At 39.5% G+C, this 20,019-nt stretch overlaps 1 protein-coding gene across 2 annotated transcripts; it reads right to left on the reverse strand.

Annotated features, from left to right (window-relative positions):
- Positions 1-97: 97 nt before the first annotated feature.
- Positions 98-16,664, reverse strand: LOC145907889 (matrix metalloproteinase-14-like). 2 transcript variants are annotated; one of them, XM_082994989.1, is made up of 11 exons: positions 16,438-16,664; positions 7,744-7,932; positions 7,168-7,247; positions 5,192-5,478; positions 4,012-4,173; positions 3,640-3,751; positions 2,906-3,031; positions 2,354-2,496; positions 2,119-2,256; positions 1,698-1,817; positions 98-1,558 (listed from the first exon to the last, which is right to left on the reverse strand). In XM_082994989.1, the coding sequence occupies exons 1-11, from the start codon at positions 16,639-16,641 to the stop codon at positions 1,155-1,157; spliced, it is 1,965 nt and encodes a 654-aa protein (XP_082851115.1). In that variant the 5' UTR covers positions 16,642-16,664; the 3' UTR covers positions 98-1,154. The 2 variants fall into 2 exon arrangements, with proteins under 2 accessions (XP_082851115.1, XP_082851114.1); XM_082994988.1 differs by having other exon boundaries at positions 4,012-4,275.
- Positions 16,665-20,019: the final 3,355 nt, after the last annotated feature.

Consider the following 20,019-nt stretch of genomic DNA (forward strand, 5'->3'; position numbering starts at 1 on the left):
CTGTTGTCTGTTAGTAAAAACACGCGCACCACCAGTGGACTGTGACGTCACACAACTGATTGTTCCTGTCCTGCTTTCCTGATTCTCAAAAACAAAATTAAGTTTATATTCTATTGTAAACTGAGGAATGCAACAAAAAAAAGAGCACTAAAAACGTAAAATATGGAAAAATGGCGCCTATACTTGTCTCGTTGACTTTAAGAAGGTGCTGACGGTACGAATAGCGCAATGTTATAGTTATGCAAACACGTAGTCATGCCGGGTTGATTAGAATAAAGCATGGCAGATGGCGTTTCAAAGAAAAAACTTAGCATTACGACGTAAATTGAGACCAATTGGAAATCTAGAAGATTTTCAGCGAAGGAGGCAACACAGAAACGCACACAAACAGGTTTGCGACGCCTAAAATTTGCATATTCAGCGCTACATTTAACTTGACTAAGCCAATATTGCTAATTTTTCGTAGCGCCAACAGTAATCAGTGCCTTAGCACTTGAAAAAGTCCGTTCAGATTTGGGATTAGCAACAAGTGTACAGAAGAATTGATCCCAATGTAATGTTGTGTAGCAAGTCGAGTTAAACTCGATATTTTATCATGTTTAAACCACACCGTACAAAGCAAAGGCAGTAAAAATGAGAGCAATGAATGTTTTGTGACGTCACCATTATGTGGCGTCATACAGTAGGTGAGCTGGATCACAATAAAGTGTCCGTATCGCTATGTCAGGACAGCGTATAGTGACGTGATCACAAACCAACGACGTCATAGGGGCCAGCCTATGACGTCAGGAGTGTGACCAAAGACCACGACGGTGAAATAAATTTGGCAGCACCGGGTTTCTTCTATTTTTGGCATGGCAGGATTTTATGGAAAGGAGATGACAATAAATATCTGACAGAAGATTGAAGCAAAATGAACGAAATTTCAAATTTTCTGAGGGATGGAATACGGCTGCCGAAATCTCTTCAAGTATGACAAAGAAAAAAATATGCTGACGAGACGTTTGTGCGATAATATACTGACGTGAAGTGCAATTGGTCGATCCGCGGCAATTGAACCACTGGAGGTTCGTTCGACAGGAAAAGGATCCGCGCTCGACGACACAATACCGCACATGCGGGTAAAATAAAAACACACAAAATCTGCCGCTTTTTCACACTTTTCCTTGAAAGGTGTAGTGCAAACGCCGAAACTTCTGCTGTGCGGCCGAGACACACATCGTTGTTTGGGCTGATTTCGGTGCTTCATATCCCGCCATGCGGTTTGCGTAGCCCCCGGTATAAAGCGGAGGAGCAACCGACGTGACGGTTCCTTCCTTGAACATCAACTTTCGACGCCTCCAAACCACAAAACCAATTACTAACACTACCAAGCAAATGACTGCGATAACGCCAAAAATGGCTGGAAGTGACGTAGATTGCTGTTCACCATTTTTGGTAATGAACCCGCAGCCCAACCAGTCGGTACGGAACGACCTGGATCCTTGAATAACTTGGATCTTCCAGTTGTCAAATATGTTATAGTCGGTGCCGTTGACAAAGTAGGTGAAATTGCGACCTGAAAAAAATACATGCTAGTGTTATTTTCACCGCCTTGCTTTTGTTATTCATTGTTTTATTGTTGTGTCAATTACATTTTATACGCTTCTCCATAAGCTAAATACCAAACGTAACATCAATCTGTAATTTTTGCTTGCCTTTTTTTCCAAAGCCGGCAAAAGCAGCGTCAACATTGGCTGGGACTCCCTTCCAAACGTTAATGTTCTTTGGATATCCGCTTTCAACGCTTCCATCTGAAAATCTCCAGTAGTGCTGGCCTAAAAACGACATTTCAAACTTTATGGCAATTGCATTAAAACAAATTGCTATGTTCGCATAAAAATAAATATTGAAGAACTTTTCGTAATTTTATTTTATTTGTTACTTATTTTGATTTCAATATTTAGGAACATAACTGACGGTTTTATATATCTTCAATACAAACAAAAATACAATGGTTGAGAACTTCATGCCACAGACGCTTCGATTGTTTTCTACAATTATTTTCAGTGTAAAGTTCATTACAATTGTATTGGCTATTTTCTTTGTATTATTGATTTCAATAATTTCTTATTCTACCTTGAAAGAAATAGCTCTTTCCGTTTCTGTGCCACCACACGGCGGCGCCAATGTGCTCGTTCTGGAGCCCGAGCGCCCTCACGTGGCGAGGATAATTGCGCAGAACTTCGGTACCGCGGTATACCCAGTACATGTGACCTGAAATTAAAATATGTTTTGTTTAGAAAGATCAATTCATTTTACAGACAGATATAAAATATTTCAAAAATTGTCACGCTCGAATGATCAGTGGTACCTTTGAAGAAGTATATGAGGTTGTCGTTTTCGTTTTCAAACACAGCGTCTATGTCCTTGCCCACTTCAGGCCAGAACCTGGAGATGAGATAGGGACCAGACATCTTCATCTCGTCATCACGTTTTCTCCACATGTAACTTCCACTATATCACAAACACAATTGAATTTAAAGAGGGCAAAATAACAGGCAAGAGTTTCAAAACGGAAAATGAAAATTATTTTTTGTATCAGTCTAAGCATATAAATGTAAAACATTTCCTTGTTGCTGACAATGCCAGGCATATTGCTAACTAAACTCAAAAGGCTCTTTTGGCAAAAAAACTGTGTATTGTTATCGTTTTCATTCCGTGTACATTGCCAGTGCTTGAGCACCTTTATGTAATAACCTGGAAAAGTTGGTTGAATAATAACCTATAAGTCGATCACAATAGAAACGTTTTTTGCCAGAAGAGTTTTATGGGTTTAGTTATCAGAAAAGGGAAGATCCGACCACCTTTAGCAGTAACACAATTTGCCAAGCCTTTGGATACAAATAACAATTGCCAGGTTTACCTGAACAGGTACAGTTCTCCTCTTATGTAACTGATTGCGTCATAATGCTTCAACTCGCATACATCCGGGAGTTCTGGCTTCTTCGTTGTTGAGACTGTGGTTGTTCTTGTCGTTGTGACAGGACGACTGTAAGACAACGGTATTAGTATTTATATGACCAAAAAGAGACACACAGTATATTTTATTCTTAGTATTCTTACAAATACATGCATACACAATTATATATTTAGGCAAAATCGATTTTTCAAGCGTTTGTAATATATCAGGAAATATTGACAAAATTTAGCATCTGTGTTTAATGAAAGTTTGTTTTCTTTGAATCGCCTGTTGTCTCCGTGGCCAACGGTGTCTCAGTAACAGATTAGCACAAAACATTATCACTTATCCTGTTTAAGTTTTTTTTTTTTAACGTTGAACGTTTGATCGCCAAAGCCGACAGTTTAGTCTCACCTTGATCAATCGTTACACCTGATTGTCAGTTTTTAAGGTATTTTAGAATTATATTTTTTATATTCTTGTATTAGTGTTGGTTTTAACTGCGTTGTTTGTGTTTTTTTAGCGATACTGATGATGCCTGCAAACACAGACGAAATATATCTATCAAAAAACATCTAAGTTTTAAGTTTATTCATGGACATTTTGCCTTTGTGTGTAACATCAGCGAGTTATTGAGACTTTCACAAACACAGCGTCAAGAAATAAAACATAAAAAGTGTTTTTAGAATTCTACTTACTAAGGTTTTTTCGTGTGGAACGGATTGTATCTCCTTGTAGTTGTGGTCGGAGGGATTGGTGGGGCATCTGTTGATGGGAATATCGGTTCTTCCGGGCGCTTTTTGGGGTCCCCTGCAAATAATACATACAAACATATTGACACACATATGGGCTATAACAAAGAAGGGTTGGAATATTAGTTAGCGTAACCGCCATATTTGATACTGAAAACAGACAAATGTAAATACATAATGATACTGCAAAAATCCACAATAGAAATTACACCGCCATTAAACAAGGTTTACTGTATTTACAATTTTAACGCAACGCACTCGGATAACAATATTTGTTTAAAAAAATCGTCACTCCAAAGCGCTCCTAGTGGTACCCACCGTATATGCTTTGTATCCCGTAGATGTCGTCCTGGGGCAACACAAAGTTGGCAGTATCGTGATACTTATAGATCGGTGCCATGATAGCCGACGAGTCTGACGAATGACCCAAACCGAGTGCATGGCCCAGTTCATGAACCGCCACAAGAAACAGATCGTTGCCTGAAAGGGTGACGCAACCTTTAGTGACATCACTCGTGGCGTTGGTGAATAAAAAATGCACAAACGGCAGAGATGACGGGGAAACTGTGGGACAGCGCATGCCTACAAACGGAAATCAATGGAAAGGAAATTGATTGCGTGCTTGATGACGTAATGATTTGTGCTATGAGAACATGCAATTTCAAATCGTGCTTCAATGTCATGCACTCATGGACGCGTTAGGTAAGTCTGCCAAAATGTGGTTATTCTTTGGAAATAATTTTCTGCATGCAAGGTTGCCGATTTGCGCGTTTAATAATTTCCTCATAATCCGGTTTGGAGTTGCGCCAAACTTGTAAAGCGCGACGAATCTACGCAAAAACCCGTCGCGATTCGCACTGGATTCGCTCTTAATCCGTGCCGTATCACGTGACTCGTTCGCATTTCCGCTTCCGGCATTGCTGTTATTTTCTCCTGTGAACATACCGGCGTCCGGAGTACACAAGTTCATTTCGATCGGATGTGACCGGCATTCAGCATGTCAACGAGGTCTGCGATTGGCTTTTTGGGCTGCGAGACCGATATTAAGAAACAACGGACGATGGCAGATGGAAGGAAGCGGTACGAAGGAAGCTGTGGGTTATGGTTTCAGACCGCGAGAACAACCGGAATTTTGGCTTCCGAATTTGATCGAGAAGGGACGGAATGGACTTTAACCAGTTCGTGTTACGGCGCATTTGAACATACATTTCGTTATTTTTTGTTTGTTATATCTCAGTTTGAAAAGGCAACATGCACTTTTCCCCTTCGACGCACGTCAAATATCCTTTTTCTTATAAATTTCCGCTGCTATGTTCATAATTGTTCATGCAAAGAATTAAAGATTTAAGGAAAGCAGAGTTGCAATTAGAGTGTCATGCAAAATTCGTGCTTAAAAACAACAAAAATTAGACCAGTCACCAACAAAATAATTAAATTATAATTTGACAAACAAAAATAAACACCAAGCCTCAGCAGATCAACTTTAAAGATATAATACCTTGGTTGGCGGCCTCGTGCAACGTCCATGGCTCGGCTCCGTCAAAGTGCGTATCTCCCCCAATACCACTACCAGGATAGTAGGCATGTGCGAGATACCCCCCTTGTCCATCGAATGCCGTGTTGTCGTTATGGTAACCCTCAGCAAAGAGGGTTTTTATATCAGCGTCGTCTCCCTTTCCAACTTTGACAAATTTAATGGGGGCGTGTCGACCCCAGACCCTGAAGGCAGCGTCGATTGCTTCGTGTGTTCGTTTTTTGCCCAGCTTCGGAGTGTAATTTTTAATACTGCAATACAAAGAAAAAGCTAATTAATTTTCAGTATTCAGTTTTAGATCTACATTAAACGTAAGTTTTAATAAAATGACATCGAAAAGCTCCAAGAGAGAAGGGAAACATGGATAGCTAGCTATAGCAATTAATATTTTTGTTAATTTGGCAATACGCAGCATATCTATAAAGTCAAACTAATTTTCCTCATAAATCCAAACATAATTTCTGTTTTATCAAACATTGGATTAAAGCATTTGGAATCAAAGCAAGTCATGAAAACTATAAATTAATTGTAAATCGCGTACGTGCATGAACGACCTTTTACAGCAAATCTTTCAATCCTGTTCCCACAACCATTGCCAGCAATCACATGCGCGCAATGCTGCTCCCAAAATAAACTGGTGTCAGGCTTTGGCTTATCGTTATTACAAGCTCAAAAAAGCTGTTTTTGAATCCACAGGTCAGCGTTTGGTGTTTAAATGTGAATAAGGAGTTACGTCAACGAATCAATGTTAAGGTTTGGGCCAAGGGTTTGAGAATCGCTTCTGTGAACTTTAAAAAAAAGCCAGGTCGTCCAATTACCCAAACCAGCGGTGTTCCAGCAATAAAAATAATTACTGCCGCAAACTTCACTCCAAAAATTTCATTTAGGTCATCGGTGGAGTTGTACAAAAGATTAGACAAGATATCGAACGACTTTAGAACGCAAACAAGATCATCGATTATGACGTCACCAACGCGGGTCTCGTATGTAGACAGAGGCGATGCGACACGAGCCCCGAACAATCGATTTTCACTAAATATTTCATGCACCCGCACGCCTTGCGCCGTGACGTAATGAACAATGCACTTGGAAATTCGCCACTGAGTGGCGCCACTGAAGCGGAAGGCCCCACTAGCTGTTTGTTGTAACGCGTCGACCCCCCTTCACTTAAAATAGGGTATGAAATTTCCAGGTAAAGCCCTAGCGTGTCATTATGGGGGACAACAACTGTATTTACGCTTTCTCGGTAAAATGTATTTAATGAGCCGAAAAATACCCCTAGTGTCACATTAGGATGTCTACTGTTACTTTTTGCCTTTGTTTAAAACTCAGAAAAAGGTCCAGAATTCTTAGTAACGTCACAAAAGACTTTTGTAGCCCCACGGGCACCTCAACTTAGTTATCACGAGTTTGTAGTTGGAAATATCTTTATGACGTCACAGAGACTTCCCAATCCCAGTTTGCAGAAACAAGGAAGTGAATTCAAGGATATTTCGCTCAAATTTATTCCATGATGACAGGCCCACTGAAGACCCGCGTCAATCAAGAGTCGAAACTAAGTTCTGGTGGACTTATCTCCATTTAACTGGACATTGCGTCAATGCACTTACTTCAACTTATCAAAAGTATCTTGTCCGGCGTGACTACGAATTGCTATGGGGCATTTTTATGTTTTGAGCTATTCTAAGGGTAACCTTTAAGTGCTGTCGATAAAAATATATAAGGCGTGGGCAAGACTAATGGCTATGTTTCGTATAATTTGAAACTGCGGCAGATCAAATTGGTAGTTTGTGATGGTCGCCAAGTAAGGGCCTGCGCAGTGGGGCGATGCTGCCTTATCATGTGACATAAAACATTTCTACTCAATATCAGATCAAAAAAAGCGGGCTTTGAACATACAGTTTATGTACACACACGACCAATGTCACTTTTCTACTTACTTGTATGTAACGGTTGGTTGATTCCACTGAGAACCGACGGCTACGTAACGTTTTCGTCGTAGGTTTCCCTCTACTGAGAACTGTAAGTCAAAAAACAAACTTTTTTGTTATGTTACAAAACATCGTACAGTTACAATAGATTTTGCACTGTACTTTTAATACTGCATATGTGAGACCAGGCCCTGGGCATAAATCAGTTGCAGACGTGGTAGTTTAAAATGTACCCTTGGAAGTAGCGATGACTCTATTAGCCCCAAGGGGCCAAATAAGTTCAGACAAACTTATTGATTGCCTTCCGTCTTGGTCGAATAATTAATGGCTTAAGCGCCATTATTTGGGGTGCTTTCTACATTTAAACCTTTAATCGAAAGGCGCTTAAATTTTCCGAAAAGGAGTTTTCAATCTAGCGTTGTTTAATTTTTTTGGGGATAAAACAGATTTCTTTGTGTTTTTCGAGTCGTGTTACATCGATCAAAGCTACACAACCCACTTAAAGGAATTCGACTGTCAAATTGCACGTGAACTTATACAAAATCCACATTCCACACAAAGGACTTTTATTAGTTGAAACATCACCTTATCTGGGTTCCCACATCGTGGTTTTTTTATCATTGCGATTGTGGCGTCATCGAATTCACCGGTAACATCGAGGCCCAGGAACTCCTGCATCTCCTTAACCGACTCTGACCAGCTCTGCAACCCCGCTGTCTCCCCATCGCTTTTTAATGAGTCAGGGGGCATATATCCATACTTCATGAGGTATTCCTAAAAACAGGAAGTAACCTTCAAAACTGTCACTCATCAATGCAAACTCGGCAAAAACAGTGATTCTTTGGGACAAACAATATCACATACAGCTGATAAGAATTTCAATTGTATCTAGAGCATTTTGCAAATAAAATTGACATCAGCTATATGGGCTATATTGTTTTGTCCCTAAAACAGCAATTGTTTTAATGTTAGGTTAAAGTTTATAAGATAATGGGATTGTTTAATCCACATTATTGCCGCTAAATACAAGTTGGCCTTATCTTGAAAGATTCTCAAGTCGTTTGACGTAAAATCAGATCCAGAAGACTATGGACATGCAAAATATGTGCCAGTTATCTTTAATTTTTGCAAGCTTTATTGTAATTTCCTTGATTCAAACCCAGTTTGCTGAGGTAAGAGGTATAATCAGCAATGGGCTGTGACGTAATAATCCCCCCAATAACCTAAAAACCTACGCGACGAAAAGTGTGAGATAGACGGTCACGCGTGAAGTGCATGTCCTGTGATGTCATAAAGAAAGGAGGCGTCGAATGCGTTTGAAAATCGATGAATTATTTAGAAAGAGCATCTGCTGCACCTTAAACAGCTTAAAAGATCTTGACGGTTGCCATAGATACGGATACTGGAGCAACGCCCTCCCTAATTCACTTTACAAGTAGGAAACGAACATGCTGTAAATGTTGAGTCATCATGTTCAAAAACAGAAACAGGGGAGGGTGAGTTGTGTTAAAAGTGTAAATTACGTCAAAGTAACTTTAAAAAGTTACACGCGGTTATGATTTCTAACGTGATATTTGAAATTAGTTTTTTTTTTCTATTGACAAACACACAATGGAATATATACAAAATTTCTCCAGTGCAATATAAATGACATTTAGTCGATTGGTGGGAAAACGTTTAATTTAACATTCATTTGGCTTCAAAGCAATACCTTGACCGGGCCACCATATCAGCTTCAAGATAACCCATTCACCCTAAAAAGCAACAACCCAACCCTAAAACCGGCCAATACATGTGATAAGCCAGTTATCTGAACACAATCGCCTGCGATAAATCATTGTTACCGCCTTTGTGACGCAACAGAAGGCTTGGAACCGGACTCCCAGCAGCCTGACGAGAGACAGGCAAGCCATGGTTGTAACATCCTAATGGTCCGGTGGGAATATTGCTGTTAGTTTATTTTACCGATGGGAAATGTCTGATGCACTCAGACGGGCGTTATTAAAATTGTGGTATCTTCAAGGGCCCGGACACCACTTGATGGATTTGAAAAAGCCTGGGTTTTTATAAGTTTTTAAATTGATTTGGGCGGCGATTGCAATTTCTGATGAAATTGATTTTAGAAGGCACAAATTGGTTTACATCATTCACCTAAATATACAAACATTTACAAACCTATCTATCACGTCATGCTTATAATGCATAAAACCCAGTATAAAGTTGCAATACAGCCCAATAAAACGACCATTCTATAGGAATAAGTAAGGTTATCACCGAGATATGCGCAATTTAAATTTCAGCAACAGGTTAAGGTGGGTTTGAAGGCTATTATTGAGTCATAAAAACGTCTTTATTGCATGTATTATGACGCATGATGCTATTCATTCCGCCAAGTTGACAATTATTTAAGCTTGCCCTGCAGCAATGCACGATGAGCGAATCTTTGCAACAGAGATGCATGCATTGTATCTCAATGCATCAAAAACTGTCAGGTAAAGGTAAATTTATCCCACATATTGAGAGAATGCGGCTATTTTTTGCCCTAATGCTGCAACTGTACACATCGGGTGGTTTTGAGGCTAACTTTTTAGAAAATAAACCAAAAGCACAATCTCAAGTAGGTTTTTCGTTTAGGTTTCAACTGCTACCAATGCAATGCCTACTTTCACACGGCAAAGGAACCCAAGGTGTAAAATTTATGTATCTGGGAGCCTCCAACTCCAGTCAGTCACAGCCTCGTTACGGATGACTCAAGGCGAAAAGGAATTTTTGCAATTCACCGTTAAAATTCCTAGAACTGTTGTCAAAATTGACCAAATAAGATTGCAAAGTTTGAATCCATCCTACTTTATCCTTCGGTAAAATGTTTCGACTAAATTCCCACCACTTTCTTGATTTCAACAAAGGTTTAATTGTTTAAAATTTTACCGCATTTTTTGCCAAATAAGAGGGCATGGGTTTATAATATTGTAAGCACGTGATTCAGAGTTGATATGAAATCATCGGATCGGCGACGGTGCGTTATTTCATGGTAGATCAACTTACAACTGCCTTGTGCAGTGTTAGAGGTAGGTGTTTACAAGAGGGCAGATTTAAGTGTGAATCACAAACCATTTTCAGTAAAAGCCCAATTCGACTAATTTGTAATTATGCACCTTACTATTTCCACTAATTTTCGTCTTATAATGTATTTCTCACATACAAAATATCCCAACTTTATTGCGGCAAGCAAGTAAATTTTGATTCTTATTCCGCGGTGTTGGTATAGTTGTGGATGCCGCAAATTTGACTCCTCACAAACAATGCAAGCGAAATGAAAACAGAGAATGCAATAATTGTCAAGGGAGTCCCAGTATAAAAAAAAACAAAAATTGTGGAGAACTTCACAAACATCATACCCATGACTTCATCGCAATACAGTTCAATATCTTGCGCAATGGTTTTAAGTAATGTTGCAACAACTAGGTCGTCACAAAAGGACAGAATCGATGCGGATTAAATTTCCAATGTAATTTGATACAATATCATTTGCCGGTCGATTCTAACACATTAACGCCTCTGATGGGGTGAGATTGCTTGTATTGCAAGAATTGAAGGTGTTTTGTAACGGTGCAAAAAGCCCCGAATTTACCGTGCGTTGTTGAAAGGGACAACACGCAAAACCAGTTCTGTAAAAATAATTAGATTTCGCGTGGGGATTACGACTGCCGGGGAAATTACGTCACACTGCAGCCTTTGCCTCAAACCGAGTCAAAATTTTGTCAGTCTGGTAGCTCATATCTACGTATTTCAATATTTTGGCGTCTCTTTGCACAATTGCGCATGTCCAAAAGTCGGTGATTGTGGCGTCACAACGGGAGGGCTTATTTCCTCCCCAAGCAGACGTCTGAAGGACCAGCCGTGATTTCCGAAACCCCGCAGTTTAATGGGCTCGGATTTTGGGCAAATTGACGCGAAAGTCAAAATTCTAGAATTTTGCTTGTGCCGTCACAATGGCCCATGACGCAATTCCGGTGATGCGTAACGACTCGTGTTTGCTTGGCCGCCGCGACCACTCTTACTCATTTGTTTGTTTGTTTATTTTGTTTGGCGCTGATAAGAGATTTGGTGATAAAGCGGGGATTTACTACCTTGCGGGTGTGACTGTTTTAAGTAAGTCCGTTTGGGCTTCTCAAAGATTTTGGCCAAAGTGTCAACTTTTTCAATTGTATTAATTCATTTTGAAACAAACAATTAACGCGTTCCAAAGTTTCAAAGGATAAAATTTGCAAAAACATTACAGAGTCGCCAGCATCAGGGTTTGTAATAAATAAACGACATGTTTGTCTCGTAAGATTAGTTGAGTCACGTGTTTGTGATGTAATTCAACAGGTATGTCACGCCTCGTCCCACACGAGTTCACATTCAACTGCATATTTGCACTGCTATCAACTAGAATGCGAACCATCTTGTTCAACAACCGATTTTCCAACGAACAGGATGTTAATCATTAAATCAAATACTGCATCTACACCTTTGAGCAGCTTCTTTATTGGTGTAGTTTTTTATGTTTTTAGTTGCAGATGCTTTAGCATGACAACTATGCCTGCGAACCTAATTTTTTACTAATATTCTTTTATTTGACGAAGATTGATTGTACTTATCATACCGGTTGTATTCTTTTGATATCTTTTGTAAGAGAACTGATAATTTGGTTGACGTAACATGTTTTTTTTTATACAGTCTGTAAAGTCGATTTATTGTATCTTTTTTGGCCTGTCTTACAAAATGCTTATAGCAACATAGTGATAAATAACTTTGTGCCCTACGATAACACACAAATTTGAGTACCTCTAACGCAAATCCACAAACACCTCAATTTCCAACTAAATCTTCTTGCAACACAAATCTCATTAAATCGCGTGCGTCAAGCTGAGGAGGGTTTGTTTACAAAGCGTTACATTCTGGAACGAATTCGCAGTCTCGCAGAGTCGGGGATTACACAAAACACGACACCCGTTGACCCAAAATTTCGTTGAAAATCCGTCGGAAACTTACAGCTTGGACACGCGCACCTTGTGCGTTACAGTGCATGCAAAACAGGCGGATTATTGCACAACAGACTGCATTGTGACGTCACAGACAACTTTGAAAATCTCGCTTTACGCAGTGAAATTTTATGGGCGTAGTTCGTTTTTTTTTGCCAAATCTGCGTCAGTCTCAACAGCAGGCGCAAGAACTGCTTGTTTCTCCTAAACATTGAGATGATTTCGAGCGCAACCCACGCAAAGCTCGTTAGTTATGCTTCAATTACGCATACCTTGATTCGTAATTAGAAGACGCATGGGACAAAATTTACAGACACACTTCACTAGACGGTATAATTCAGAGGGTTTTAATCACCCACATATGATTTATTATGACGTTGTCAAGTAGTCAAGTTGAACATATTTGGTCAAACACTTGATAACCTCTAGCAAAAAGCTATCTTATTATGAAAGCAACATCACTTTTTAAGGGATAAAAATATGTCGCTTTGTTACAATTAAGGGTGCGCGTCAGGTAACCCAATTCTCATTAGTAATCATAAAACAACTTTTTTTACCAGTTGAATTTACATTGAATACAATGAGCAGTAGATATGGGCCATCCTAGCCAAGTCACAACAGTCGTAATCTGGAAAACCAGACAAATTGAATTAGTGCGCAACGATTTGCTGAAATCCAATGCCGTAATTTTACACCTTTAGATTGTAATCAGTGAACAACTCTTGACTGGCGTCAACCTAAACACGGTTTTAAGTCATTTTTGTGACGTCTTTTGTCAGAAAATCGTCTAACTGGTAGTCTGTTATCAATGATAGATAACTTATCGGAGAAAGCGATTATAATGGTTTCAAAATCACATAAATTTCCTTTAGATTTCGGCAAAAACAGTCCTTTACCTTTTTGCCACTACTTCTTGCGTGAAAAAGGACAACACAGATGTTAGAGCGCACTCGCAATAAATACTAACATTTTTCATAATACAAATAACAATAACCACGCAATTTCCATTAATTAAATATGTGACAGTTTCTTTGAGAACGTGATATAAAGGCACAACATGGAAGGACTAATGCCATAGAGACATTTCAAAGCCAATAAGCCAGCTCAAATATGGAGTTTGTCGCGGCCGAGACCACTTGAACCGCTTGACCGCATGAGAGCTTGTTGGTCAAATAACAGAAAGTGCCCACTGAATGGAAGTGGTGATTCAAACATGACATCACTCGTCTAATCAATCGAGTGCGAACAGTTTGTCTATTCTCCCTCACACTTTACATTATGGGTGAATGAAGCGAAACAGTATACTGTATTTTGAAATTGTGCAACTTACAATGGGAGGAAACAACATCCGAAAATGTATATTTAGAACATTAGGGTTCGAAAAAAAAACAGAAAGTTTACAAGAAGAAAGTTTCATCAGTTTTGTTTAATTTGGACTGACGTCACGTGTTTTGCGAAATCCAATCGATGCAAAATAATTATACGGCAACAAGCGCTTTGCATGTTTCGATCGTTCGACAACACAACCTTGTGATTAGCGATAAAGATAGATCGCATTTACAACATGGCTTCCGGGGTTGGTTTCGGACATGAATCAACTTGCGAAAAATTGACCGCTGTCCATATTTGGAAAGATAAACGCAATGGTTATTGTGTCACGTATATAGTCACAAGCGAGTAAAGCGGATATAACCTTGGTTCAACTTAAATTGCGTCACTTCCGGCGTTACCCCTCACCCATAACTCCCCATTCACCAAGTTGTATCACGTGGCTAATGTGTTTATCAATAGAAGCACAAACTTTCCAAAATGCGCTCATAAACCGTAGTCTTTCCCCGGGGAAGGCCTACACATCGCTAACGTTTCAAGACAGTTCAACACGGTACAAACAATTACGTCACCACACAACTTGTTTTTGATCAATCGCATTAAGGCGAACCTGGTATTTAGTAATGTCCGGTTGCACCATTATTACGTTGCTTCCGGAGCGTAAAATAAAACGTCACTTTTATGACCGTTCACGCCTGCGTGCTTGGGAGCACGTGGTAAGGAACAAATATTTACTACATTATTGCAATTTTGTTAAGCAACACTAAATTTAGCTCTAGCGTACTCAACTAATCGTTGTGACAAACGAACACTCAACTAAAACCGAAAACAAACTTTGCAACAGAGAGCGACCCCGGGTCCTTTTTAGTAAGAATTTACACGTAAATATATAATGAGCCTGTTTATACAGCATTTTTTAAGTAAAGGGAGCTGATTTTTTACGTTTGTTGTTTCTACGCCGTTTAAACCAGTTGTTTGCTGGTTTTCCAGTTTAAAACACGCTCGGTACTCTTCTGGGTAGCGTAATAAAATGTGAAACACTTCCGTGTAGTTGCCATTTTTCATCTTCAAACAATCTTAAACTGACTCATGGTCCCCTAAAGTAAACCACAAGGCTCTGGACTCACAAACATAATATCGTTGCGGGAAAGTCAGAGGAAATTGATTCACACGCTGGTTATGGAAATCAAAAAGAAAAAGCCCTTGTTAATTTATGGTCGGTATATTTGAATATGTCATGTTTTTGAAGCTTGTAGCAGGATGTACTACCGTGAATCTGGACAAGGAACACAGATTGATCAAACTGGCTGAAGATTGCCGTGGAATACATTTCCAGGATACACACCGAGGATGGCGCCAATCTTAAGGCTTGTAGTCACCTTCCGTGTATGTTTTGGCAAGTTGTTCCTTCTCAACTACACTGAACAACTGTATATTCGTTGTCGTGTAACTCCGACAAACATAGCTATTAACTATGTAAGTGTAGAACGAAACGTCGTGCTATATAGGGTTTTACATATGACGCATCGCATCTATTGCATGTTATGATTTTGAAGGTAATAAAATGTAAAGCGTTTTGACGTGCCGGTTCGGTAAAATGTACTTTCGAGTCAATGCGTTTGCCCAAAACCACAAAAGCGGACTTCGCGCGACCTGTGCATCCATTAATTAATATCTTGTCAGGATACAAGATTAAAACAGTTTCGATAAGCTTGACAAGCGAATCGATATGTCATCGATTTTTCGGAACTTTGGATGGAGGTGAAGTAATCGTACAGACAAATTAACCCAGGGATAAACTTCCACTAAAATCTGATTGTCTTGAAGAACATTGACATCCAAGTTCTTAAGCTTGCGGGTTGAATTATGAACGAAGGCTGAAAGTGGTGAGAATTCAAAAGCGAAACGTAGTATGACACTACTGGGCCCCAAAACTGCCGACACCATTTTTGAGTAGATCCTCATCTGAGAAGACCATGACGTAAAAGAAACTTCGCGAACTTCCGCCATTATTCGAAGGACTATTTTTTCTCCCATATATTTCAAGGAAATTTTAGTGCATGAACCTTGGATGACTTTATAACGACAATTACTAACTCCTAAGGTAATACCAAGGCGGAAATTCATCGTTAATTGGGGGTCAGCGACCTTAAAACCGCGGTGCCAGCTAAAGTGAGGATTTTGCTTGGAGGACTATTTTCTGGACATTTTTATGACCATCGAGGAGATACAGATTCTTGCAAAATTCAATTTTACGCACTTGCGACATTGGCTGGTAACATGACTTAAGCAATTTTCGCCATGCGTGAAGTTTAGCAACAATCTATTGTGTAGCGTTAAGTTGCAACACAAGTTTTCAATTCTGTGGCGTAAAATAGCAAAGATCAAGTGAGAACTCGTGGCTCTGTATTGTGGAATAACAAATTGTGACGAACTCGGTCGCAACCACCGGTCAAGCACTTACGTCACTGTGTCAAAAATACATTCAAGGATACTGCGGTTTGTTTTTCACTGATAACGCTAAGTGATATGACATAGAGCTTACATGATGTGGGATTGATAGTGCAACGATGGCCGAAACATTGCGTACGCTTTGTTTATTGAACCATACTTGCAACTATAAGCTTATTGGGAGAAACGACCTTTCGTGGCTGCACATTGACTTTCTTTTCAACCTCCCAGTTTCATAAACAATGCATAAAGTGGCCATCGAAAGGTTACATCCTTTAAAATGCCCATTTTCAGTGTTTAAATACCACAACAAAATGAAAGTTTGAACATGAACCACCAAGACTCAAACCTAATTCATTGTTAGCGGTTGTTATAGTTGTACGGGCTAAAATGAATTTAGTTTCAGTTATATAGACATTATTCATGTTAAATGTTCATAAAGTCGTAGGCTATAAAAGTATGTTTTTCATACCTTTCCTATAGAAATGTCAGCTGCCCGCTTGTCACGTGATTTGATGGCTACTTCCTGATTGGTGAACTTGGCGAGCTTGCGTAAAAGCTGTAGATTGAAAGATCCGGAGGCTTGGGATTGGTGCAGAATAAATATAAGAAGAAAAACGGTCGGTTTGCAATATTGGATCACTTTCATCGTCACAATTTTTACAAAATAAACCATATAAATATACACAACAATTCGCTATTTCTGCAAAAACATAACACGAAACTTTAAAAAAATGTTACGCGTCGGCGCTCCCAATTGGCAGGTGCACAAACGACGAAATGCTTCCTAAAGTTGCACTTTGTAACGTCAGAAACAACTTCCGTCATCGTTTTTCTACAAAATGACTCTCACCAACTTTGCATTAAAATTGGACAATGTCGCAAACTGTGATGTCGCGAATTACCAAGTCGCGACACTGAAGAATTGATTGTTGGCTGACCGATGCAATCGGATCACGGGAAAATCGCGCCGAATTGCAACTTAATTGTGTTGACTATAAATGACGGCCTCCTTTTCAGTCCCCAGCCTTGCTTTGTTTATGTTACGCGGGATAATTTAATGACTGACTCTGTTAGAAGAGCAGAAACAACCGGGTTTATTTTGACGGCGCTGCGCACTGTTACAGTCCAAAATTGCTTTAATAAACAACATCGACTACATTTATCTGTACAAATTTACGTTTGTGATCTACAAAAGATCAAAATTTGGTCACATTTCACAGACACGTAAACCTTTTACACCCGACACTGCTTAATAATGTGTCTAAGGCCTGCAATTAACCCGCTGTTACACCGTAAAAGTTGGTAACATCCCGTTGCCTTCGTTCTCGCCTGAATGTGCTATGACTTAAACACTGTGCGATACAACTTAATTGTTTCGTCATAGAGTACATTCAGCACTTGTAGCAAAGACACAAACTTCCATAGTAACAACCAAACAATACTTAACACAGCTATATTCAATTCGCTGCGTCAGCAGTAATAGTGTTCACACATTATTATCATGAAACACTGCGTCAATGTTTTGCACTGTAGAGCGTAGCAAGACATGTTTAAACAAGATTTCAAACAAAACGTTAGAACAGCCAACCAGATCAAATATGTGGGCATGACGGAAACTTTTTCGCTGCAGCCATATCCCGTTGTCTAAACAGGAAAGCTGCACAGCAGTAGTCGACTATGCTTGTGCGAATAAGTTATAACACACAAATCAATACCAGTCTTAACATACCGCTCAAAACCACTCAACTAGATTAGTGCCGACGCACAGGGAAACGTAATAGCTGGCTAGGTATGCACAAAAGCAACACCTGCTAGTACTGTCTGGCGTCCGCCACATTGCTGGCCACCATTTCACGCAAGTCAACGAGTAGAAATTGCCTAAAAACATCTAGTGCGTCTGCCAGCAGAGATATAGTGAGTCTATGCTACATTAGCGAGGCTCTTGTTGCTATACTTTTACCTACACAACTCTGTCAAAGCAGATATATTAGTTATGAGCGCAGCGCTGTGTGGTACGTCCCAGTTGTAGTCAGATATGCAGTCGGTACAACGCTGCGCTTTTTTCTCGTCGGATCCCTTCTTTTAACATGCCCTTTATCTATTTCTCTCGTTTCAAGAGACCTCTCAGAGGGGGTCGATGGGTTGGTAACCTTTTCCTCTTGCGGGCCAGAAATTGTTTAATATTCGATAGGCGGCCTCCTCCTATGGACTGCCTGAGTAAAAGCGGACATTGGGCGTTTATACTACGGTTTATGAACTATAAACCTTTCAATTTAAATTAAAAACTGTAACCAAAAGTCACAAAATTTTGTCCAATCAAATGAGAATAGACTATGTGGTATGAACAAATTTCAGAGTGACGCTAACAACATTAACTTAAATACCAGGCTATATAGATTGCCCATATCCGCCGTAAAGCCAAGTTTCCCCTAAAAAAACCTTGGTCTTTGTAAATCTTTGCTGACATGAATTATCAAAAAATGGAAAAGCTATTTGAGCAAGTAATAAGTGAATGTTTGTATAAGAATATGTTATAAAGTAACTCTTTTATTCAACCCAGCCACACTGCACCTTGCTACGCCCTACTCACAGATGACAACGTAGCTGGTAAGGATAAATATTAAAGGCATAAGGAGTAATACAATAAAGTTATGCATTTTTATATGATCTTTTTATCCATCATTTATTAGATAACGCAGTTTAACTGATGATTTCACACATATGGAAGAACCAGACATCCCGCAGTTTGTGTATATTGTGTAACATTTTTACCTCAAGTTTATAGCCCTGTAACCCACCAACACTAAAAAGACTGCGACCGCAACAACGCAAAAAATAAAACTTTTACTTAAGAAAGAAGGCGTTCGAAAAATTAACAAAAACACTTTTGTATGTATTTACTTATGTTTTGTCTTTCTTTGCAGAACCAACCCAGTGAACTTTTCGTATTATTTGACTTCTTTACACACTAATGGCAAAAAATAAGCGGAATAAAAGAAAACTTGAAACGCCGAAAAGGCATTTAATGATACAGGAACTTTCTTAAAATAAATAATTTAAACAAAAACGAATAACAATTTGGTCAACTTTACAAAAAGTCTAAATTCAAGCTGATTCTCCACATTTAAAACTGCTCTTGTGAGCAGCTGGCAGCAACATTTATGCAACATGACCGGTACCCGCCTCACATTCGCACAAACCCCACTGAACAACAGAACAAGTGCCTTCATACAACCAACTATTAATAAAGAGGTTTTCACTAATCCCATGTTATGCAATTGTTGGTTTTATTTGTCTTGGCATATGAATTATTACGCGATAATGAGCATTTGTGACTCAAAGTCACGAGCTAATCGGTGCCAGGTGTTTCCATGGCGACCACTGAATCAGCGGAAGTAGTTCGAGCGGTCGAAGAAATTTTCGGGAGCAGACTGGCGATCCCACGATTTTGTTGCTTGGCCGAAGCCCTGGCCCCGTAGAGCGAAATTGTTTGTGACATCATAATAAGTATTTGTGACGTTGGGGTGTTGACGCGGCCGAAGGCGAGGAAACCAAGTTTTATTTGGCATTTTGCGCCCTTGACATGAAAGGTGCATGTGAGAAATGGTTTGTAAAGGTTCAAATTCATATTCTCATTGCTTAATCGCTGTATGACGTCGAATGGCAGGGAGTATCTGTTCTACGTAAAGGGGAATACTTCTTGGGTTTAGGATAGGGTTACCATAGCTGTCAAAAAACAATCCCTGATCAATTTACGTCAGTATAGTTGACAAGTTTTTGATACTCAAATTTTAGGCGGCGTCTCGGCGATGACATCTGGTCTTGTATCGCTGATGACTGGCGTAATATCACTTTGATTCATTGGATATAAGAGGTGCCATGTTCAAACTTCGGATATTTATACTCGTTTTGTCATTTCTCCCTTGAACACAAAATCCTAGATATTTTCGGGAAAATCTAGACGTATGATAATCATAGTTTAGTAACACGAACACTTGAACAAAATGCCAAACTAATAAACAGACTGTTTGATTTATGCGTTGCGATATCT

Source organism: Ascidia mentula, chromosome 7 (assembly GCF_947561715.1).
Source record: "Ascidia mentula chromosome 7, kaAscMent1.1, whole genome shotgun sequence".
In the NCBI taxonomy this organism is placed as follows: domain Eukaryota; kingdom Metazoa; phylum Chordata; class Ascidiacea; order Phlebobranchia; family Ascidiidae; genus Ascidia; species Ascidia mentula.